This window comes from Pseudorasbora parva, chromosome 23 (genome assembly GCF_024679245.1).
Source record: "Pseudorasbora parva isolate DD20220531a chromosome 23, ASM2467924v1, whole genome shotgun sequence".
Classification (NCBI taxonomy): Eukaryota; Metazoa; Chordata; class Actinopteri; order Cypriniformes; family Gobionidae; genus Pseudorasbora; species Pseudorasbora parva.
In genome coordinates, this window is record NC_090194.1 from 35,544,486 (window position 1) to 35,571,224 (window position 26,739).

A 26,739-nucleotide genomic window follows, 5' to 3' on the forward strand; every position below is an offset into this window, starting at 1 on the left:
ATCTTGGGCGTCGCTACCTTTTGATTGTAATATGCGCGTCATTTGCTCCCATTCATAAAAAACTCTTCTCTGGTCGTCATGAAGACACTCGACAAAACAACTTCCCTCAGGGCTTTTACTTCAAATGTGTGCAGATGTGGAGAAATATTGATAGATTCTCACATGTTTGAGTCAAATTTCTATACAGAGAAGTATTATTTATTCAATCTTTATCCAAAATCCGCGGATGTGTGATTATGAGAGCAGTAGACAGTGATATGCTGTGTTTTCAATTCATTCTGGCAGCCGGAGGGCGCTGGAAAGCTGTACTACTGAAAATTCACTCCCCTATGCATAGATGAAGAACAGACACACCATGTGACATTCAGGAAGTATCTGACATGACCAATGCTGCTTTCTAGCGATCGTCAGATGGCTATTTTATGCAGATAGACACGTTTTAAGACAATAAACACACAATCGCGGCAATATATGGTTGGTCTGTGTTCTTTATGCCATGTTGGGTGGTTTCATAATAGATGATATTTATAATGCAATGCTATTCCACATAGCTTTTAGCATTGTATATTTTCTGTCAGATTTTTTGACCCGAAGCTACATGAGATCACATATTGTTATATAAAACACTCGACTTATAAATTATAAAGTGATATGAAGCAAGTTTTGAATAAAACATGATTTTAATCGTATAAATTGTTGTTTTGCTGGTGTGCTAAGCTAACATGCTAGCTTGCCCTAGATGCACCTGCCACTGAGTAAATACTTTATTTTTATGAACATTTTCTAAATGTAAAACTACTGAAATGCTTATTTGGACGAAATGCATTCAATAGAGTCTCAGTGAGGGTAAAGTGAGAGGTTTGATTTAGAAATGAGGTTTGAATAGAACAGTTTGAATAGAGAATCGTTAGTAATTATAATGCAGACAAAAGAATAATAATTAGAGCCATAACCAGTCCGCAGAAGTGTGAATATGTGTTGGGGAGACAAACTGAATGGGGCAGTTTGCACCTCTAAACAATAGAGGCAAAATAGAGAATGAAAGCTGAGAAGATGTGGCAATAAACATCAGTTGATATTTCAGAGATATCTCAAAATAAAATCACATGAAACGATCTTGTAAAACGTTTAATAAAATTCAGAGTTTTAGACTGATCATCTTCAGATCTGAAATATAACATGGTCAGACTTGTGGCTTTAGCTGTAGTGCATTTCTAGATTTCTCCAAGGCCCACTTCAATTTTATTTTCATATTGATATTTCATACAAATAAATTTCTAATAACTTTACAAAACTTTGAAGCTTATTATAGCTTTTTTTTTATTATAAAAATATTATCATTTTGACTTTACAGTAAACTGCCAGGTGTCTGCTTTCAAATGAGACCATAATTATGCTTTTAGTGCAAAGGATTCACAAACTGTATTTGTTTTAGTCTGAGTATACATTTCTTAGGATTTTTTCAAAATTTAGAAATCAGCTTAACAGGTTAAGTCTACCAAACATTATAACCGCTTCATTTCTAAATGTTTCTCACCTTTCTTGCCATACTTTCCATAATTGTATATGTTTGCTTTGCATCTTCCTAGTGAGCTGTTCTTACTATAGTCACCTTTATCTTGCTCACTGAGGCTCTTTACGCAGTATGATGAGAACACCAGTGCTTACATAAATAATGTTAGATTATTAAGTATAGCCGATTTAAGTTTGGAAACAATATGTTGTATTTATAATGTCACACTAAGTATTTATCTAACAGTTTAAATGTTTTTTTCATACATAAAAATAGATGGATTTTAAGAAGGGGGTCCCTCATAAAAGGTTCCTCATATTTGGGGGTCCTTGGCATCATAAAGTTTGAAAACCTCTGTATTAGTAGTTATAAAGCACCTTATTCTACATATGACCTTATTCTACATCTCTTAATCCGACCCAAAACCTAAACTTAAATGCTACAAAAACTACCGTACTAACTATTAATAAGCAGTAAATTAGGAGTTTATTGAGGCAAAAGTTAATAGTGAATGTGTTCCCAATATTAAAGTGTTACCGAAATTTGTTTATTTGTTCTTTTATTACTGTTGTTTTACTTGAAAAATAACATTTTGTATTGCAGAAAAGTAGATTTTTGTTGGTATATGATGTCAGTTAGAGCACTTTGGGAATCAGGAATTGGCAGATCACACTACAAAATAATAGAAATCGGCCAAGAAAATTGGAACCAGTGCATCTCTACCATTCATAAAAAATTATTTTATGAAATAAATGTTGTTGCAACAATGGAAAACATTAAAATATATTACAAGAATAGTTTTGTTTTGTTTCAAATGTATTTAGGACCAATTTAACCTTGCTAAAACAGACGGTAAGTGTGGGAAACTTAAAAAAAATCTCACTCAAGGAAACCTTTCTATCATGATCATTTTCACGGAGGACTCGGCAGTGGCGCACACATACTTAGCAAACAGTAAATATTGTCCGTCTCATGTGGCTGCGGGCCAGTTTTCCCTCATTGCTCCAGTTCTGTGTTTTTGCACTGATGACATCTCCGCGGGCAGATCGATTCGTGAACGCACTTACAACCCTTCTTCCAGTCGGCCGCGGCCGGGCCATTAAAGTGCACTGAGTGAGCCGGGCTATTAGGACCTCCAGCTAAAGAGCACGCAGGTTTCGTGGAAAATGCCGTTGCCTAGGAAATAAATGCCATAGATGTCATCCGCAAGGCCAATATAAATATCTAAATAAAACGCTCTGAATAATAACAGTGGAGACGTATCTCAAGATGCACATTGGAGCTCAAGTAATAGCAAATAAAGCCGCCGTGCCCGACGCGAGGAATGCTAATGAGGCGGGCTATCAATCGAGCGGCGGAGAGAAGACGTGAATGATGTGATGCTTTCTGAAGGGCCGTTTCCATTCAGACCACTGATGCAATGGGAGCTGGGATACGGCTCTGGATGCAGCTGTCCACTTTCATATTGAAATGAAGCAGGATGGAGTATGATCGCTCAAAGGAGACCATCACGCTCGCTCTCCTGGCTTTGTGTAAGAGATAAGACTGCATGCTTATATCTCGCTCCCTGAGCGCCTTTGCGGCAGCTTAACTCAGGCTAAACGGACTGAACCCGTGCCCATTAGAAACCTGACGCGTTTTAATATTGAGACGAGCACCGGCTTCTGAAACATGAGCTCTGAACTCTTCATATATCAGGAAACCATCTCCTCGTGTTTCAGCGAGGGGTGGTAATGATTCATCCAGGATGGTTTGAGCTTATCAAATCGACAATTTATCATGCTTTCAGTTATCTGAAGCCACAGGCTCAATGTCATCTGTGTTTCTCTATAAAGAAAGAAAATATTCACTGTAAACACTTTGATAGTGTGTTAAAGTACAGCATGCATCGTTCAGGGTTATTATACTGCATCCCATAATCACATCACTGCATTCTGGATTCAAACAGTATTGAGAGACTTGGTTCATTAATTCATAATCAACAAAGTAGAGTTTTAATGGTGTTTTCTGTGTATTTTTTTTATTAACAGTAACACATCTAACCCTGAAGCGCATAAAATGCAACATTAGCAGGAAAATACCAGAATAATATTAATACAAAATAATAAATAAATAAATAAATTCAAAATATTCAAACTTGAGTATTTTACTTGCATTATCATTAAAAAAGTAGTTTTGTTCTGCTTTGTGTGAAATTTAGTTAAAGAAATTCCTTTTTAAATACAAGTTCTGTGAACAGCATTTGTCATTATTATTACACGGCTCTGTGAAATACTTGATTCTGATTGGTCAATCGCACATTCCAGCAGTATGTTATTTCCAGATAACACCCGCTCATCCGGGTACTAGAGTTTAGATTCTCTACCCGAGCCCGAACCTGACCCGAACCGACCCGCGGGCCGGGTCGGGCTGAGATTTCCCTGCACTATCCTCGGGTCGGGTTGGGCCGGGCCCGTGATCAAACGTTTGTTTTTTTAATCATTAGCCTACTTTACTAGTCTAATTGGGTGGGCAGAAAGCTATGCTATAATCAGAAATTATATATATTTAGCAAAGTAAGAACTAATACAACAACTAAGAAACAAATGTGTAGGCTACAAAGTTGCACAAGTCAGGATTAGTGTAAAAATGCGTGTTAAACTCACAGCTGGAGCAGTGATGGAGCGCAGCATTCTGAACAGAAACACTCTGTGTCAAGAGCTGCTCGTGTGAACACTGCACTTTGCTTAATTAAATATCTTCGAATCGTTTCGTTTAAAAGTGGACATTTCAAGCTTTCTATATGCATATTTGTCATGTCTGTGAGGCGAGTAGCCTGCTGAGTTTGGGTTTATTTATGAGACGCGCGCTCCAGTTCATGAGATGAAATGAAAGCAATCACTCCCACGACTTCACCTCGCGATTGTAGTCTGCTATTTGCTTTTTATTTATTAAATCCAGGCAACTAGCCCAAGAAACCTTTTTTAAAATTAAGATACAATTTAAACAAAACGAAATAAATGCTTTCTACAAAACAAAACTTAATATTAAACTAAATATAACCACCAAAATAATTTCTGACCCACTCGCATCTTTTCACTCATCATAATCAGATGAAATGTAAAAATAATATTATAATATTTAAACATAAATATGAAGGAAAAAACACATTGTTTAATGGCTACAACAAAGTAAGCTACAGATAAATGTCTGAGCTGGATTTGAGCAAACATCAGTTTACCGGTGAGTGGATCATGAGCGCGCGTCTGCGGATTATTGAGCGGAGTCAAGTCAACTTTATTTATAGCCTATAGCGCGTTTACAATGATGATTGTTTCAAAGCAGCTTCAAAGTGTTAAACATGAAAATATTGCAACAAAATGTAGTTTTATCATGAGCTCACCAGTCCGCTTCGCTGCGCTTTGCTCATTACAGGCTCGTTCTCGTCAAAACGCCCACATATTGAACAATGGTCGGGTTTAAATCGGGCTCGGGCTCATAATTACAGTTAATGTGTCGGACCGGGCCGGGCTCGGACACAACGTGCACGGGCTCGGGTAGGGTCGGGCTTGATTTTTTGAGCCCGATCTAACCTCTACCGGGTACTACGAGTTATCTTGACCGGTACTACTTCTGTGCTTAACGCTGGCGCCATCTTGTGACTTAAACAGCCGTGGGTTGTTGGAAGACTTCAAGGCAGGTTTCCTTTATAACGTTTTTAATATGGATATTTTACTTACACAAACGCATCGATTGGAATCAGAAGGCTCTATTAACCCATCGGAGTCGTGTGGAGCACGTTATTTGACGGACAGCTGCATTTTTTATGGACTTCAAAAACAGCTACAACTACTGCTGGGATTAACGTTAGCCTGGACTTTTTAAATATAACTCTGATTGTTTTTGTCTGAAAGAAGAATGTCATATACACCTACGATAACTTGAGGGTGAGTAAATCATAGGCTTGGTTTCATTTTTGGGTGAACTAACCCTTTCAGCATTCATTCTCAACATTTAGCAGCAATAGATAAAGGCTTAAAGCAGGTTGGAACTGTTTTTGTTCGCGAAAGCTTTGCGTAAGAGCTAATAAAATATTTAATCTCAAGACAATATTTTGTGTCTAATAATTATTTATTTGAGACTAGTAGCCGTGTAATAAGCGGGATAATTTACACCCAGCCGGTTGTTATCGCAGAATAAACCCCTTCAGAGTGACGCTCCGCTCCGCTTCGGAGATTTTTTTTTTAGGTTTTTAAAAGTTTCCTCTGCTGACCAAAGCTGCATTTATTTAATTATAAATACAGTATATCAGTGAAATATTCCTCCAGTGTAAATCATCTGTTCTCTCTGTGAATCTATAGTAAAGTGTAATTTATTCCTGTGATCAAAGCTGAATTTATCATCATTACTCCAGTCTTCAGTGTCACATTATCCTTCACTAATCATTCTCAGATGAGGAGCTGATGATCAGCAAACATTTATGATTATTATTAGTGTTGAAAACAGTTGTGTTGCTTCATATTTCTGTAGAAACTGTGATACAATTTTACAAGAATATTTGATGAAAATAAAGCCTTGCGCCTTGGCTCTGATACTGCCAGACCAGACCAATCCAAATCCGATGTTGTGCGTATACTATTTTGTTACTGTTAAGGCACAAAAACATTAAAAAGCACCATAAAGTTTTTGTACACTATATTTCAAGTGTTCTGAATTTTAAATTCAGAACAAAACTCGAGACCTTGCGCTTTTTCCGTTCCACTGACCTGTGTCTCATATTTTTAACAGCAATAATGCATTCTGTGTGAAGTGGCCCTTATAATAATATACATCATACACAATTAACTGTACCCAATTTCCCAGGATATCCGGCCTTCTCCTTGAGACTTCTCTGCTTCAAAGTGGCAATGGTTAATGATATGCTAAAACTCCGCCCCCACGTTGACGTGATTGGTTACAAGGAAGCTTGTGATGTAAGACACACCAACGATTTCCAACCGTGTGTTTTTGGTTCACGGCCGTTTTGAGAAGAAAATACTCAGCAATGGTGCTAACTTATGAATGTGCACATATTTTGTCTTAAATCATATTAAAAACATCACATAGACACACAAAAAAACATTAAAAACTTAATTTTCACCACAGGGGGACCTTAAGATTGATTTATCCCAGGGTCCAGTTTTTCAAAAGTAATCCACTAGGATTTTGGATAACGGATTGGATCAAATCTTGAAAATGTGTTTTTCAAAAGAAAAAACTGATTATATAATCGGATTAGATCACGTAATCCAATCTTGGTTTTGATCTGGATCAAACATTTAGTTTTTCATTTAGTTTTTCAGAACTTTTTTGTAGGATTTGGATCACTTTGATCGAAAAATCTGGATTAAACTGATCCCATCAGAAGGGTGGATTCAGCGTGGATTTCATGGCCAAAATGTAATGAAAACTTAAAAAAATTATCAAATAATACTATATTTGGATCATGCAGTATCTTACAAGATATCTATTTATTCATAAGATTTTAATTTGACTTGTTCATCCGTCAGGCTACAGTGATTAGGTGGGCTTTAACTAGGGATGGGTACCGAAAACCGGTATTAAACGGGCCCCGGGGGTGAATTTTGAAAGACCGTAGTATCGATAAGCTCGGACGTTATCGGTTCTGCTGTCGGTACTTTTGATAATACACGTGAGAGAGAGAGAGAGAGAGAGAGAGAGAGAGAGAGAGAGAGAGAGAGAGAGAGAGAGAGAGAGAGAGAGAGAGAGAGAGAGAGAGAGAGAGAGAGAGAGAGAGAGAGAGAGAGAGAGAGAGAGAGAGAGAGAGAGAGAGAGAGAGACTAATAAATGTGCGGAGCCGCAAGAGATTTAGATTTTGTCTTCCAAAGATAATAATAATATTTATGTCTAGCGCAACTTAATTCCCTTTGTAGCCTACGCCGCCATTTCTCCCTAAAACTCAAACGTAAGACAGAATCAGCACGATCAGTGATTGTTGTAAAATACAGTCTAACCACTGTTGGTAAATTGTGGGACGCGTTTAATAATAAAAAGAGCGATTAAATGCACAAATATGTGCGCAAGAGATTGTTCCCAAGTCGGCGCGCGCTCTGAAACAGCCGCAACGAGACGAGCAAATTACACTTTCGGTTTCACACTCGCGTCTAAACGATCAAATGTACACAAACATCTATGTCAAAATGACCGGCTTGGAGAGTCTCTTAAACACAACACAGTTTGTGTCTAAAATGGACGTAGTTATTATGGATACAGTCAGGAGAAAATGTAGTGCATCTGCCTATTATCAGTCGCCTGTAGATCTGCACATCTGTCTTAAAGAGGCAGCGGTGTAAATAAACATGCTGACGAATTACTGCGAATTAAACAACCAAATGTAAAGAGAAAATCACTCACAGCTCTTGAATGAATAACTTCAGCTTTAATAAGCATTATTTTGGCTATTTATGATGAACAGTGTTATTTTACATTTGATTACTAGAATTCTTCCTGAAATGAAAGCACTGCATGTGTAGGCTGTGTATTTTTGTTAATTGTTCGTGTTTGTATATATATGTATGTATGTATATGTATATGTATATATATATATATATATATATGTATATATATATATATATATATATATATATATATATATATATATATAAAATCTCAAAAAGTACCGATAAGAATACCGTTAAAGTACCGGACCGATAAGCAGTATCGGTAAGAGTAGTAAAGGCCTACAGTAAAGTAGAAAGAGTTTGGCCTCATAAAATAATCCCCCAAACAGCTGTCAAAATTGACCAAAAACAATACATTTTATTCTGTCAATAATTGATATATATATTCATCACAATCGAAAATATTTTGTTTTTAGAATATTTATTAGTGATGCATGCAATGATTACAGTACATCTATGCTTGATACTTGTTATAAATATCCTCAATGCACAGTGTTTGTGTTGTATGTCTCAGATGAGCGGACTGCTGGAAGAGGATGGGATGGGGTTTTTCTTGTTTTGTTTTTTTAATGTGTGTGTTTTCATTTCAGATAAAAATAAACTTATATTGACCTCACACTGGCTATTCTACTTGTTGCTCTTTACATATAGTGCTACATTGTGATTTCCTATCATGTTTGAGCACTGGTTATCCAGATTTAGTGATCCTGAAAAGTTCCTATCCGGATCAGATTGATCCAATCCGATGTTGCTTTAAAATACTGGCTCCAAAAGTAACCTGGATTACGTTATCACGGATCGCACAAAAATGATTACTAAATCAGGATACATTTTATCCGGATTAAACCTTTTCAAAAAACGGGCCCAGGATATTACTTTAATATTAAAAAATAAATTGAGTATCTCATACAATCTATTGTATTGCGGTTATGATTCTCTCTGCTCGATCAATCAGTCTGGGCAGATCTATTTCTTATCCTCTACTATATGAGATGTAAGCGGAGAAGCAGCAGCAAGAAACCCGTAGAGAACATCCCAGATCGCTCCGTCAATCCCAATATACACAGACGTACAGTGAATATTCAGCCAGTGCAACAGGCAGCGTCCATATCTCTGGGAAGGCTGTCAACATGATTTATTGGCAATTGCAGAACAAATCAAACAGGGACGCATGCTAAACTGAAATAGACCACACTTGAACATTATACCGACTAACCCAGAGACGTGTTTCTCCACAAACTGACGGACCGTGAGCTGCCTTAACAACAGCTACATTTTTATATTTTCTGAGTCACAATGCTTGGGGATTCTGGGTGGTTGCTAGGGCATTGCTATGCAGTTGCTAGGTTACTGGTCTACCCAACTATCCATCTTGTTTGGGGTCAGTATTTTTTTTAAAGAAATTAGTAATATTGTTCAGCAATTGCAAATTTATTCAATTGTGTCAGTAAACACATAAAATGTTACAAAAGATTAATAAATGCTGTTCTTTTGAGCTTTTTGTTCATTAAAGAATCCTGGGGGGGTGGGGGGAATCTCTGTTTCCATGAAAATATGAATGGTTTTCAACATTGATAATCATAAATGTGTGTTGATCATCAGAAATCCTCATCTGAGAATGATTAGTGAAGGATCATGTGACACTGAAGACTGGAGTAATGATGATAAATTCAGCTTTGATCACAGGAATAAATTACACTTTACTATAGATTCACAGAGAGAACAGATGATTTACACTGGAGGAATATCATAATACTTCTGTTTTTACTATAGCTGTGAATCTGGGTAGACATAGAACCGATTAAATTCATGATTCATAGTTTTTCGATTAAAGAAAGATTTTTGTAAGTTCAGAACGATTAGATTAGAGCCAATTTACTTCAAATTTGATGCAATTCAATTACTTCGATCAGCATTTTTTATATACATTCACTGTATTATTTCAATGACTCCCCTAATGTGTTTTACTGTGCGTTCACACCACCCTGCTGGGGAGAGCGTCAAACTTTACTCAGGCTCAAAAAAACAAAAAAACAACAACTTTACTCAGGCTGCCCTGCCAGCAACGCTGTAGAAAGATTTGTGGACGTGCTGAAGCTGTGACGTAGATTGAATGCTTGGTCTTTTCTAAAACTTTATTTAAAGGGCCAGCCAAGCAAACAAGCATGTTGATCAGCAATTGTGCAGACTGACCACAAGTAGAGTATAAGTTAACCTCATAAAATCATTTAAATGTGAAAGTTTAAAAAAAAAACAGAGTGATGGAAATAATTATAGTTACACAATTGCCAACGAAATAAACAAATTGGTTAAGTGCTAGTCTAATTTCAACATGCAGTTTATAGGAGACGTTTGGTAGCCTTGGTCTTTAATTAACTTTAACATTCATTGTTGTGTGCAGCCTACATTACAATAACTGTCCTGCTTGAAGTGCAGCATTAAAGGATAGTTCACCCAAAAATGAGAATGTGATGTTTATCTGCTGACCCCAGGGCATCCAACATGTAGGTGTGTTTGTTTCTTCAGTCGAACACGAATGAAGATTTTTAACTCAACAGTTGCTGTCTGTCAGTCATAATGTATGTGAATGGGTAACAATTCTACGAGAGTAAAAAAACATGCTTAGACAACATGCACAAAAACCCTGCTGCTCCTGACGACACATTGATGTCTTAAGACACGAACCGATCGGCTTCTGTGAGAAACACAACAGTATTTGTTTTTTTACATCATATCCAGACAAATCTCATCTAGTGTTCCCATCGGCTATTACTTCTGTCTGGTAAGGTCAAACCCGGCGCAATCATATATATATATATATATATATATATATATATATATATATATATATATATATATATATATATATATATATATATATATATATATATATATATATACACCTCATTAGTGCCTGCACGGATTGGACAATCGTGCAAATTTGACCTTACCAGACGGAAGTAATAGCGGATGGGAAAACAAGATGAGATTTGTCTGGATATGATGTAAAAAAAAAAAACGAATACTGTTCATTTTCTCACAGAAACCAATCAGTCTGTGTGTTAAGACATCAATGTGTCGTCAGGAGCAGCAGGGTTTTTGTGCATGTTGTCTAAGCATGTTTTTTTACTCTCGTAGAATTGTTACCCATTCACATACATTATGACTGACAGACAGCAACGGTTGAGTTAAAAATCTTCATTTGTGTTCTTCTGAAGAAACAAACACACCTGCATGTTGATGCACTGGGGGTCAGCAGATACACATCACATTCTCACTTTTGGGCGAACTATCCTTTAATGCAGGTAGTCAAATTGGTTTTGTTTTGAGCAAATGAACTGCATTCCCTGCTGAAAAACAAGCGTTCTAGAGCGACAATGTTGCCTATAAATAGTGTTGCGTGCCTTCTTATCAAACCCGCCACAGCAATGATCAACCTCTCCTCCATTATGCTTGGGAACTAATGTGGTCGGAACCAAAGTTTACAGGACGGCGTTCTCTGGAATCCTCTCAAGCGGAGCACTTCTACATGCTGATTGGTTGCCACCAAACCGCATCATAGCCCATTACCATAAGGTTGACCTGATTTCAACTCTCATCGATGCCCAAATCATCCAAGTTGCGCCGCACCAGTCCTGCCTGAGCTCACTGCCGACTCACAATGAAAATGAATGACTTCTGGATACTTTAACGCTCTCGCCGCCGGCAGTGTGAACGAACGAGGGTGAAAAATACATAGACCTTCAGGGGTCAGAGAGCGAGGGCGAAAAAACTACCTTTGTACATTAGTGAAAATTCATGCTAGTTCTTAATGATGAACATGAATATTATTTTAATAGGCTATAAAAACTGGCATTTGTAGAAATGTACATAAGCCAAAATGAAAAAAAGCTTTAAAAGAAAGACTATAAACAGGGCTTTAAGTATTGTTAGTTCATGTGAATTATTGTGTAGGATAGTGTTCATGTCTACACAATCTTATTAAAGTGTTCCAGGAACATTAAACACAAAATGTTTCCATAGAGACTGGAATATCATGCACTTTCCCAACTAATCCTTAACTAACTTTTCTACACAAAATAGTAAGAAAATCAATCTTTCTTCTCTTTTTCTGTATGACAATTCTGAATGAAAACGCGCAGAGTGTCTCTACTGTTGCTATAGTTACAAATGCAACTTTAATGTGCATCTGTGGACTTTTTTTGCTTTTCATCCATCAGGGAAAATTCTCCAGAGAAAACATTTATCAGGTGAGATAACAGCCCAAATGTAATAGAAAGGGTTAGAGGCACACACACATGCTACGATCTGGGGTTTCTTCTGAAGCATTAGAAATGTTGACTAGCACTAATTAAATATCTGAACAATGAGTCACACACACACAGTCTCTTACAATGCCAACTAGATTTATGTCAACATTTGACTTTCTTAAATTAAACGCAGAAGATTTGTGTTCCTAATTCTCATGGTCAGCCTCTTAAGTGCTTTAAAATGCAATTTGCTGTTAAAGTCAGCCGAATGTGCCTGCAATGACTACATGCCATGTGTAGCGTCTTCTTAAGCCAGGCCTGAGTCATCCTGGAGATGCCAACCAAATGTCTTTTATGTGCTCTTCACTGGCAAAAGTGCTTTAATTCGTGAGAAAACAGTCAAGCCTGTTGGTGAGAAAGCGTGAGCTTTGTGCTGAGGGTTTTATGAGCGATCACAGCCGGGTTAATATCACTTGGTGGTTGTAAAATAACGGCAGTGTGCTTCAGTGTTTGTGTGCGTCGTGTGAGTCATTTTCCCTGTTTGCTCGGCCATGCTGAGGCAAAAGTCATCTGTGAACACAGCCGACATTAACTTCTGCTTTCTGACGACAGATCTGCACCACAGAATCAGGTGTGGGCTCAGTAAGATTTCTCTAATACATTTATTCAGCTAGGACGCATTAAATTGATCAAAAGTGACAGTAATTTATAATGTTACAAAATAACATTTGAACATTCTAGTCATCAAAGAATCTGGAAATCCTGAATCAGATTCGACAAAAATATGAAAATATGACATTTTTAACATTGATCATAATCAGAATTATCATATATTTTGTTCATAGTTTCTTAAACATCAAATCCTCGTATGAGAATGATTAGTGAAGGATCATGTGACACTGAAGACTGGAGTAATGATGATAAATTCAGCTTTGATCACAGGAATAAATCACACTTTACTATAGATTCACATAGAGAACAGATGATTTACACTGGAGGAATATTTCAGTTTTACTGTAGTTATGATCAAATAAATGCAGCTTTGTTGAGCAGAAGAGACAACTTTCAAAAACATTTTACTGACCCAGACTTTAACTATTTTATGCAAATTTGTGCATTCACTCTCAAAGTCAGAGCCTACTTTTTTCTAAAGCCAAGCCTTCTGACATGAAATACTGAAGTAGGGATGGGACGATTAGCGGTTTCACGCTAAAATGTACTGACGGTAAGTAATATCATTTAAAATTTCATTATCATTAAAACCGTGTTTGATTCTCTTGATTTTGAAAACTAACTAACTATTTTGAATGAGAAGGCAGTGCTCGGGAGATTTGTCAGATTGTTAAAAGGACCAAATCTGAGGTGTGGTTATATTTTGGCTTTTACAAAAGTCCTGAGGGAAGCTTAATCAAGTATGGTCACCCTGTCTGCAGAACATGCCAACATAAAATCGCTGCAATAGGGGGAAAGACTTCAAATCTGTCTTCGTGGCCATCACACCCTGTTGTACAGTGAACGCTCGGCAAGTGGAAACTTGAAACTAACTTAAAAAGTTCACAGCAAGGCTTTGAGCCAAAGACAAACGAACAAAAACAAGACTATTAAGGGTGACATTTAAGGGATATTCATTGTACACTTATTACACCGATTTTCGGGTGTAAGATATTACACCGATTTTCGAATTGAGATTAATGTTTTAAATCTTACCGGTGTATATAATCCATTTTGTACAGTGTATAAAACAATCGTCCAGACAAGATGATCCCAACATTATATTAATAGTAAAGTCCTCTGATTTTATTTTCAATACAATCTAAAACGGAGACGCAAGATGGCAAGTTGCATTTGAATGAAACGAGAGCGCTTCCGTTGTTATACGTGGATGTGTGCTGGGTTATAATGCGTTGCTGTTGACGGCGGTCATTATAAGGAAGGAAATGCCTCAGAATAGACTCGTGCATAGAGCTTAATTATTTGTTAATTGTTGATTTTCAAATATAAAACGTAAAAACCGTGATAATATTGATGATCGTGATCATTTGGGTCACTATAATTATCACCGTCCCATCCCTACACTGAAGCCAATTTAAAACCAAAGAGAAAAAAGTTCAGGTGTGTGTAAGGAAAGCTGTGGCAGGAACATCAATGTTCAGGTAATTAAAGGAGTAATAAACTACAGCAGCAGCACAAATACATGATCCAAATTAGAGCAAAGGAGAAACCGACGCCTCTCTCAGGGACGAACTCCTTTAAAGGCCGACTTAAACATCAAACGCTATCGCACGCGGTATCGGAGGACGCGCGACTATCAAAGGGCCGCAGTGAATATGATGGAGTCTGTGATCCGCCGCTCAACTGCATCAGACGCAAACACATGACGAACAGGGTTGCTTTTCATTCTATACAAGAGGGAAGTCCAAAGCTTGTTTTAATGACGGCTTTCCATGTAGAGCTGAGAGTACAGTATATGGACGAGAGGTTTGATCAAACACAAATGCAAAAAACAAACCATCATCTCTGGCACAGCATTCTTGTCGGTGTGCAGATTAGATTATTTGCATTTAACGCCAGCTCATTGACCTGAGCAGGTGAGACACAGAAAGCCTCTCCAGGGAATGAAACAAAGGTGTCTGCTGTGCAATTAAAGGTGAGGACACACAAATGATGCCAAACGGCTCGCACAAGACGTCATCTGAATGCATATGAATTCGAGAGGTTTGAATTGAAGCTGCTCGTCTTAGGCACGTTTTCTCAAATGGATGGTGATTAATACAGGAACAGCAGATCTCATGACAACACAGAATCAACACTCATACAGTATGATCTCTTCCTGCTTACTGAGGTGCGCGCGTGTTGAGTTAAATGGGCATGCAGCTAAATGTGGCAGGAGAGAAAAAGAGAACGCAACTAAGACACTAATACACATACCTGCAAACTGACAAGTGGTGAAAAAGGTGACACGGATCTGGGGCATTGCCTCACAGTAGATTTTTTTTTGGTGTTTTTAGCATGCAAACGAAGCATTTTGGTGCACTCTGATAAGAAAATAAAGGTAAGATTTGCCTCAAGTAAAAAACATTTACACTATAGTGCTGGGCATTGTCACAAATTTCACAATTCGATTTGATATTGATTAACTTTGGGTCTGTCAGATCGGGAGGACGTAACAAATTGTATGTACTGTTCAATGTATGGGTGGGAATTTGTGATATTTACACCAGGGCGTCATTTAATTTTATAAAGGTATTTTTTTATCTTCTTAAATGTATGCATCAACTGTTATGTTAAATTCTTCATGTTAAATTTGATTTATAAATTCAGTTATAATAAAACACTATAGCGCTGTTACCAATCAAAGTAAATAATTTAAACCGCAAAAATAGAACTGCAATAAATGTTATGAGATTAATGTTCTAAATGTTTGAATATACAAATAAAAAAATGCAATGATAATTTTTAAACATGAAACTAAACCGCCAATAGGTGGCAGCAAGTAACCGTCTTAATGAGTGAGTCATTGAGTCGTTCATTCAAATGATTCATTCAAAACGCTGAATCATTCAGTACAAAACACCGCACTGAGTGTTGCTTTTCTTTGGAACTATTTTCGTCGATGAAATCATTGGTGAAATAGAACGAAAATAAGTAGTTTGAGCTTAAAATCTAAGTGTTTTTTGGTGGCAGACTAAAGACTAACAAACTGTTAATCTTTTAATAAAAATATGTTTGGTTTAGGCTACACAATTCATGGTACACAATTCACGATTGTAATGTATGTAATAATGTTCTGCAAAACAGCTCCCTAACTCGACTTGTGTTATTAACAATGTCATAAAATATAATTAAATAATAATTAAAAACAACAACTTCGTTTACCCCAGTATGTTTCTTCTGTGAGTTTATATTGCTGCTCATTTATTTTGATTTCTCCACGAATGTCTTACAACAGGCAACGCGAGCCTCAACGCGCCTTTGTTATCAGAGATACACTCCATTATATCAAGCTGTTTACACTGAATGTAATAAAAACTAAAAACAAATCTGAATCATTCTCGCGTTTCTGGTTATTTTAATGTTTTATTTGTCCGGTCAGGAAAATAAATTCCTCTTTCATTTGTCCCAGACAAAGATTAATGTCGAGGGCTTACAGACAGCCATGTGTTCATTCATTGATTTCTCTCGTGCTGTAAAGCGGAGGTGATTGGTTCATGTCGTGCGCGCCACGCTGCAGTTTGAACTGAGGGCTTCAGTGATCTGTGAATGTCACGCCCATTAGACTGTTAATAATGATAATTAAAAATAACAACAATGTATTAAAAGTTTAACATAAATTACATGTTTAGGGCCCTATGAAATATGTTTTTTGTTCCCCATCTAATTCCATTTTCTTTTGTACCAAATTCACCGTTTTCTGTTCTAAGTTTTCTGGATTCCATTTTAATCGTTTAATAAAATTTTATTAATCAAAAATCATGTCTAATTATTACAATTCTTAAAAACAACACTTGGCACTAAGGGGCCTAAAGTGTCCCAAGAAAACATCCCCCACACCATTACACCACCACCACCAGCCTGCACAGTGGTAACAAGGCATGATGGATCCATGTTCTCATTCTGTTTACGCCAAATTGTGACTCTACCATCTGAATGTCTCAACAGAAATCGAGACTCATCAGACCAGGCAACATTTTTCCAGTCTTCAACTGTCCAGTTTTGGTGAGCTCGTGCAAATTGTAGCCTCTTTTTCCTATTTGTAGTGGAGATGAGTGGTACCCGGTGGGGTCTTCTGCTGTTGTAGCCCATCCGCCTCAAGGTTGTGCGTGTTGTGGCTTCACAAATGCTTTGCTGCATACCTCGGTTGTAACGAGTGGTTATTTCAGTCAAAGTTGCTCTTCTATCAGCTTGAATCAGTCGGCCCATTCTCCTCTGACCTCGAGCATCAACAAGGCATTTTTGCCCACAGGACTTTCACATACTGGATGCTTTTCCCTTTTCACACCATTCTTTGTAAACCCTAGAAATGGTTGTGTGTGAAAATCCCAGTAACTGAGCAGATTGTGAAATACTCAGACCGGCCCGTCTGGCACCAGCAACCATGCCGCACTCAAAATTGCCTAAATCACCTTTCTTTCCCATTCTGACATTCAGTTTGGAGTTCAGGAGATTGTCTTGACCAGGACCACAGCCCTAAATACTTTGAAGCAACTGCCATGTGATTGGTTGATTAGATAATTGCATTCATGAGAAACTAAACAGGTGTTCCTAATAATCATTTAGGTGAGTGTGCGTGTATATATATATATATATATATATATATATATATATATATATATATATATATATATATGCACAGTGGTATATACACATACATACAGTATATATATTAGTGTTAGTATTATTATTACATTACAGATATATCTAAATTCTACTGTACAACAGTAATATAGTTCTGTCAATTTAAACCAAACTTTTATTTTGACGAGTTGCTGTGGAGACCATCACATTTGAGTCGCTGTGTGTTTATGATATGAAACGTTTTTTTTTAAATAAATGTAAATAAATAAACTGTAAAATTCTGATGAAGTGACTATCAGAGCGGCTCCTCATATAGTGAGGCAGCAGAGGTTAAAAACGCGCGCGCTTCTATGTGTGTGAGTGTGCGGCAAATGAAACCGTGCGTCTGCTTCATTCATTCACGCAGAGCATGCAGGATTTGTATTTAAATACCTCTTTAAGTTGTTTAATATTCACAGACACTAGTCTTTATCATTTAACTACTGACCTGCCTTCATTTATTCATCCAAAATATTACAAATTATGTGAAATTCTGTAAATACAGCATATTCCGTTTTTACGGCTGGATTCCGCGATTCCGTCCGCGTTTTCTGCATCGTGGAAATCATAGGTCCATACTATAGGAATGAGACCGCCATCAAAGAATCAGCCTCCGTGATTCAGAAAACTGTAAGGGATACTGGGTTTTCCCAACATACGTGTGGGAGTGTGAACCCCAAGGACATTAAAGCACATAACAGAAAGCACGGTCCCTTACCAGGTGTGTGCCACCGTGAAGCGCCGCTGCTTGTGGTTGTTGTTATTAAGCAGCATGCGCCGAAGCAGCCTGGGGGAGTTGCGCGGGGACAGGGTGATCGGAGACAAGCGGGGCGACATGGAGGACGGGGATCTGCGGTCCCTGGGAAGGCGAGGACGCTCCTGCTGGAGCAGGTTCTCTCTCAGGATGCGCACCAGGTCCTCGTTCAAACCCACATGGTCCCCATCGTGGAGCTGTTTCGGCGGCACCGCCAGCGTGTCCTGGCTGCCTCCCGGCTGAGCCATTCCTGGAAAACAAAGTCTCACTTTCTTCCTGTTTGTATCCTTTTAAAAAAGTTGGGGTAAAGGCAAACCGAGACACGAGCGTCTCTAAGTCATTCCTCCATGGAAGTCAAACACAATTCCCAGGAGTCTCTCCTTTATTTCCTAACACAGGCAAAACCCAGCCTGTGCTCCGGCACGGTCAGAGAAACTGGGAAAAAGAGCGTGTGCACAATCTCCATGTGTTTGCAGGGGGTGAGAGCTTGCGAGGGAGGGGAGAGGGCTGTGTGCACACGGAGAGGAGGAGATTCACCCGTCTGTGTACCAACACAACACTGAGAACACATTATGCTGGTTATTGAATAAACCAGCCTCTCCCAGCAGCAGCGTTTGTAAAGACATCAGAGGAGCTGTACCACAGACAGGCCAACCGGGGCAATTTCAGCCGCACGGCTCATTTATCCGTCCCGCACGCCTGCCTGTCTAAATGTGCTAAATGTGCAGTCTTTATCTGATGAATGCTTTGTATAATCACGTGCACATCAAAGTGAAAGGCATCATAGATAATGTGGCGTGTGCATCTGTGTTATCAGTGTGAATATAGATGAAGGACAGAAGACCAACAATGAGATCTAATGATTGACATCATCAGTTCAGATGTAAAAGATGTTTGTATTAAAAAACAAAAACATAAAACAGATAGCACTGATGATTTGATGTGTGCCGATACAAAATCAGATAATATATATATATATATATATATATATATATATATATATATATATATATATATAGACCTAATATTGTGTTGGTGAGGTCCCCATTTTTGCTGCTAAAACAGCCCTGACGCGTCAAGCCATGGACTCCACTAGATCCCTGAAGATGTGCTGTGGTATCCTGCACCAATACGTTAGCAGCAGATCCTTTAAGTCCTGTAAGTTGCGAGGTGACGCCTCCATGGATCAGACTTGTCATGGGCTTGTTTGTTCAGCTTATCCCACAGATGCTCGATTGGATTGAGACCTAGGAAATTTGGAGGCCAAGTCAACGCCTCAAACTGGTTGTTGTGCTCCTCAAACCATTCCTGAAGCATTTGTGCTTTGTGTCAGGAGCATTATCCTGCTGGAAGAGCAACAGCCACCAGAATACCGTTTCCATGAAAGGCTGAACATGGTCTCAGCAATGCTTAGGTAGAGCCACAGCTGGATGGAGGGCCCAAGGTTTCCCAGCAGAACATTGCCCAAAGCATCACACTGCCTCTGCCGGCTCGCCTTCTTCCCATAGTGCATCCTGGGGCCATGTGTTCCCCAGATAAGCCACACACACACCCGGCCATCCACGTGATGCAAAAGAAAACATGATTCCTCAGACCAGGCCACCTTCTTCCATTGCTCCGTGGTCCAGTTCTGATGCTCACGTGTCACTGTTGGTGCTTTCGGCGGGGTCAGGGTTCAGCATGAGCACCCTGACTGGTCAGCGGCTATGCCGCCCCATACGCAACAACCTGAGATGCTCTGTGTATTCTGACAGCTTTCTATCAGAACCAGCATTAACTTCTGGAGCAGTTTGAGCTCCAGTAGCTCGTCTGTTTGATCGGACCACACGGGCCAGCCTTCGCTCCCCACGTGCATCAATGAGCCTTGGCCGCCCATGACCCTGTGGCCGGTTCTCCACTGTTCCTTCCTTGGAGCACTTTTGATAGATACTGACCACTGCAGACCGGGAACAGCCCACAAGAGCTGCAGTTTTGGAGATGCTCTGACCCAGTCGTCTAGCCCAGGGGTTTTCAAACTTTATTATGCCAAGGACCCCCAAATATGATGAACCTTTTATGAGGGACCCCCTGCCTAAAATCCATCTTTATAGTTTTATGTATGGAAAAAAAAAAACCTTTAAACTGTTAGATAATACTAAGTGCCTCATTATAAATTCAACATATTGTTTCCAAACTTAAATTGGCTCTACTTAATGTTGCATGTATAAACCCGAAGAATTCTTAACTGTGTTAAGAATACTGCTTTACAACCCCAGTGAGCAGGATAAAGGGGACTATAGTGTGAGAAACTCACCAGAAAGATACAAAGCAAACATATATAATTCTGGAAATGGTATGTTTATACCTGAAATGTAATTCCAGTATGTATACGGCAAGAAATAAGATAAACATTTTTAAGAGAACCATTAGAATGTTTGGTAGACTTTTTTTTTTTTTTTAACAGTGAGACCTACTGTTGTGAGACCTACAGACCTACTGTTATTTCATTCAGTTGATTGGTGACGAGCATGAAGCAGGGCAACAGATCAATGCGTGATGTAGTCTATAGAGTACAGTTAGAATGACCCTAAAATTATATCAGGACCTCATATTTATATCATGATATATTTTAGCAATATCACACAAGCGCTGTTTTTGTCCCGAATAGCATGAGCGTGAATGTTATATTGATTTTATACAACAGTTCAATAGAGAAGTTAATACATTTTAGAGACAACATTGTATGGTTTTTCTCAATTTCGTCAACGAAAATATTACCTATTGAAGACAGAGCAGAACTGTTGTGCATCATGTTTAATTTCTGACTCATTCATAAAGTTAGCTTTTTAATCAGCTGTTTGAAAAAATCAAATGAACGAATTGCTCAATGACTCAAATGAAAAATATATATACACAGACACACAAATATGACATATATATGATATCTATATTTTTTCAATTATATATATATGTATATATTCTTGTGTGTGTATATAAACAATACTTCAATTGTGAAAGAAGCATTATATACAAAACAATGAATACTATAAACCGTGTAAATTAGTGTGATTGCGCCAGTAAAGCGATGAAACGACTGATGTCTTCAAACTGGTGTTTGTGAATGAATCAGGCCAGCAGTGTGTGTGTTGAGCTAGAGGTCAAACATGAAGTGAAAGAGCTCTAGGTGTGTATGAATGAGATCATCTCATTACCTGTGGCATATCTGATATCAAGGTCACTGTAGCATATGACAAAGGTCACATGAAGTTGATCAAACTGCCCGTCTTTCACGCCAATAGACACAGCTGTGTGCAGACAACATTAGAAAGGCTTGACTAGATCGGAGAGTCAAGAACTGAGGGAAAGTAAAAACTGTAAAAATGGAAAAAAGCACCATAAATACATTAAATTGTTTAAATTCAGTTAACCACATGGCCAAAAAAGACATCAGTCTACTGCTATGCATGCAATGAATAAATAATGAAAAAAAATATTAAGCAATAGAATCAAAACATTACAATCCTACTGATTAAAACAGTCATATATGAGATGTAGAATACTAGAATACTGAATAGAAATATATTTTAAAAAAACCTGAGTGATGGAGAATGAGTATCAGAATCTCCTACTGGTGTGACAGATTGTACAAGAGAAAAACATTTACAAAATGCAACTGTGCACATTCTGGAGCGCTTTATTGAAACCTGATGAAGGTCTTATAAACACTGCGACTTCTACACAATCACCACACACATCAAAGTACCCTGAACACAGTTCCTTTACTCAGGGAAAACAAACAAGGGAGTTTATTCTCAACTGATTTGCATTGCCAGAGCACTGTACCGAATCTAGACCGACTTTAGCCTAGAACTTCCATGCTAATGATTGAGTTAATGAGCTCATTTCAGATGAATCACGACGCCACGAGCCTGTGACAGATCCTGTGTGTGAGGACGGCAATGAAGAGAAATTCAGCTAATGAAGTGCAAACACGCTACTTTATTTTTTGAAAAACAGCATACTTGATAAGGGAAATGGTAAGAACAAAAAAAAAATCATTTTTTTTTTCTTCAATTTTTTATTAAATATATAAATATTAAATTACATGTATAATTTTCTTTTTTTAAATAATACCAAATAATGTGGTCTAAAATAGTGTATCTTCTGCTTACCATGACTGTATTTATCTAATCAAAAAAATAATAATTTTTGAAATATTATTAAAATGATAAAAACCTTTTCTCTATGTGAATATATTTTGAAGTGTAATTTATTCCTGTGATCAAAGCTGAATTTATCATCATTACTCCAGTCTTCAGTGTCACATGATCCTTCACTAATCATTCTCAGATGAGGATCTGATGATCAACACACATTTATGATTATTATCAATAACGAAAACAGTTCATATTTTTGTGGAAATAAATTTTTCAGGATTATTTGATGAATAGAAAGTTCAATTAACAGCATTTTTATTTTGATTATCAGCATTTTATTTGCATTTTTTATTTTATTTATTCATATTAAATAATTTATAATTTGTAACATTATAAATGTCTTTATTTTATTTTGATCAATGTAATGCATCCTATTAATTTCTCTTTTTTGTAATGATACCACATGAATGTTGTCATTTCCACAAAAAAATTAAGCAGCAAAAACAATTTTCATCATTGATAATAATAATAATCAGAAATCCTCATATGAGAATGATTAGTGAAGGATCATGTGACACTGAAGACTGGAGTAATGATGATAAATTCAGCTTTGATCACAGAAATAAATTACACTTTCCTATTGATTCACATAGAAACTACATATTTTAAATTTTAATATTTCACAATATTTTAATATTATTTTATATTATAATATATTATTAATATTATTTCTAAAACTGAATTTGTGTGTGTCCATCACACACCTAATAATGCAGGCAGCACAATATCAAGTGGCATCGTCTCATGAGTTCATCAGGTTCACCGGGGCTAGATGCCATCATGTACGCAAGCAAGAGGACAAATTTCCAGAATGCCAGCTTGCATCATCCAGTTGTGGTAAAAAGTCACTTGGCAGCGTGCTGACGCCTACATCATTACTATAGCAACCAATGCATCCCAGAAGATAACTAAACCGCCTGAATGCACAACGACTTGATTTGATGGCATGCAAGTGACAGTGTAGAAAGACTGGATTGGAAAAACAATGGACAGAATAAAAGAATCCAAAAAGCACTAAGAGAAAAGCCTTTGGCGCCATCATGTGTCAACAGCTGGCACCAGCGTATAATCCTAAATTGATATTCTTGCTTTGTGTATTGCATAAAAATAGTCATAAAAACAGCATAAACATATATATACATTAAATAAATGTATATGGTGTGTGTGTGTCCTTGTTTATATTACATTGTGAGGACCAAATGTCCCCATAAGGATAGTAAAAAACCTGAGATTACCTACATTGTGGGTACCAGCCAGCAGTCCCCACTTTTCAGAAGGCTTATAAATCATACAGGATGAGTTTGTTTGAGAAAGTAAAAATGCAGAATGTTTTCTGTGATGGGTAGGTTTAGGGGGTTGTGTGTGTGTGTGTGTGTGTGTGTGTGTGCGTGCATGTGCGTGTGCGTGTAGTAACAAAACACAAGAAAACGGAAAAATATCTGGCTGCAGTACCCTACATGACCAACAGAGAACAGACTGGGATCATGAATGGAGATTCGTCCTCTAATTCCATTGGTTTATGAAAAGGTTACACATACCTGATGCAATTCTGGCCCAGACAGAACAAACCGTGCATGTGACAGTGTGAAAAATAGCTAGTATGCATTTCATTTTAACAGCACAAGCTGCATTGCAAACGCATCACTTTCCCACAGTATTTTTTTGATATCAACACAACCTCTTAAAAATTTTAATTAAGTCATTATTATTAAGGCATAATAGATTTGGATTTATATTAGTTTTTACTAGATGCTTGCTCATGCAAAACCAAGTCACATTCTCAGGTGAAGTCACTTTAGATGAAAACATCTGCAAAAATGAATAATTGTGCATGTCTCTGTGTCTCTGTCTGTGAGAAGTGTTTTTATCCGTCAGAAATGTACCAGCACACTTCTCACTGCAGGGGTTTGCTCATATCAATACACTCTTAAAAATAAAGGTTATTTAATCCATGAAGAACCTTTAACACCAATGGAACCTTTTCACTGGACAAAAGATTCTTTATAGTGGAATTTTTTAATTTTGATATCTTCTTTACACTATAAAAAAAAATCGATCTTTTAAGACCTGTTCACTATAATATGGTTGTGGAGTCCAGTATGAGCTACAGGCTAGGGGTGACGAGAGCTCTGTGCGCTTACATTAACATCTATTGTATCAATTGTTGAACACAAGGGGAAAAAACGTTTTAATGAACGTATGCAAAAGTAAATCAATGAAGCTGCTGTTACTGAACGTGGCTGCAGTGTGGTTTCTGTGAAGTGCTATTGATGTGCATGACTCACGTCCCAGATTCTTCAAATTGCTGTGCCCGTAGAAGCTCTGGGTCTTTTATTTGAGAGCGGACTGATTGAATCTCACAAGGCATAAAAGCGTTGCCAGATTATTCATAATTACTAGGGACAAATCTGGAAGATTCTTTTGTAGTCGCCATACACACACAACGACGCATGCACAGTGAGCGAGTCTGGGTACGAATGCGTCAATGCATTTGCATTTAAAACAAATTACATTGAGTGAAAAGGAGGGCCCGTGGTGGCATTTTAAATGCCTTTTTAAACATTGCTATTAAAGCTGGTGAATCCCATCTGTTTAACAAATAAATACATATGCATGAAATATTGATTCGAATTTAAATGATTTATTTATTGCAATGGATATTCTCATCCAGCTTTTTGTATCTCTAACGGGTTTTTGTTTTTGCTTTCGTTTAGACTCGTCATCGAGTTTTACACTACTGTTCAAAATTGTGAAATATTATTAATTATAAATATTAATATCATTACGAGTTAAAAGAACTGTTCTCTATGTGAATCTATAGTAAAGTGTAATTTATTCCTGTGATCAAAGCTGAATTTATCATCATTACTCCAGTCTTTCTCCAGTCGTTCACACGTGCACCAGTAATGTGATTATTTTTTATAATCAGAGTACGGTCTTAATCGCAGTAAGATGTTTACATGACACGAGCAGGCTCTTCACTCCAGTTTACATACAATTTTCATTATTCTGATTATTTGCAAATAAGTTCGGTTATACAACAATGAACGCCAAGGTAATGACAGCAGGCTATAAATGCATGAAAAGGGAGGGATTTTAGCCCTTTTTTTAAGAATATGATCCTTGTCAAAAGCATTGTTCTAGATTATCGTCCGTACTCACCATAGGGTGATACCAGCGCATGGACATTCTTCTTTCAACCAGCCGTGAAAACAGCAGCGGCCTTATTAACACCCGTGTTTCATCCAGAGTGAGAACACATACCCGTCCTGAGGTCTGTCTGACGGGAGCATCGGCAGGACTTACCTTCAGTCTCATTAAGAGCCTGCGTGAAGGAAATCACTGCTACCATTTTTGAGGCGCATCCACACTACTGCAATTTTAGCAAAGTCAGCTGCAATGGGAAGACGGGGCTCATTAAACTACTAAAGTTACGGTCCACACATTAGCTGTTTTCATCGGCATAACGTTCCTGACTTTTGACAGCATGCAGGCTGTGGCTAAGTCCGCGTTATCCAAATGGGATACCAGGGGCCCGAGACAATTCTCTTTTACGTTATATATATATATTTTTTTATTTTTTTTGAATCGCGGTAATTATGCATAGGTTGAGCATCGTAGTCACACACCTGAATTGAGTCACAACGGACACCCAGTACTGGGTGCTGCAGCCCAGGGCCCCGAACACCAGGGGCCCGAGACAATTCTCTTTTACGTTATATATATATATATATATATTTTTTTTTTTTTTTTTTTTTTGAATCGCGGTAATTATGCATAGGTTTAGCATCGTAGTCACACACCTGAATTGAGTCACAACAGACACCCAGTACATCACCTTAACATGTCGAATGAAAATGTAAGGAAATATGACAGTAGCAGGGGCGAATCTAGTGGGGTGGCAAATGCCACCCTAAGTAAGACCATTGCCACCCCGTCTGCCACCCCAGCAGGCAGCTAGTGTTTCTTAATAGGGTACTTCAGCGCTGGGAAGATGAATCTGTATTTAAACTGGGTCATCAATGTAGTAGAAATGTGAAATTATTTTTGAATTTGGTGCCTTCTAGACTGAGAAAAGATGTATTTTTATAAGAGAAAATGTATTTTTGTCTCATCGGGATGAAAGACTACAATTCCCAGAATGCTTCGCTGCCCTGTGAGGCCACTCCCAAAGCCACCTACTGGATTACTGTGACTGAGTTAGAGAAGACACTACAATTAAAAACTGAACGTGTGTGTTCAATATAATGAG

The 26,739-nt window shown here is 37.8% G+C and overlaps 1 protein-coding gene across 6 annotated transcripts in view; it reads right to left on the minus strand.

The window, feature by feature from the left end:
- The window catches only part of LOC137061888 (3',5'-cyclic-AMP phosphodiesterase 4D), a 320,568-nt gene that overhangs the window by 139,776 nt on the left and 154,053 nt on the right, over positions 1-26,739 (minus strand). For 2 of the 6 annotated variants that reach the window (XM_067432546.1, XM_067432544.1), the window contains exon 1: positions 18,256-18,554. The exons of the other annotated variants lie outside the window; for them this stretch is intronic. In XM_067432546.1, the coding sequence (XP_067288647.1) occupies positions 18,256-18,539 (284 nt within the window). In that variant the 5' untranslated portion in view covers positions 18,540-18,554. Of the gene's footprint in view, positions 1-18,255; positions 18,555-26,739 lie in introns of those variants that run through there. 6 annotated transcript variants of the gene reach the window in all.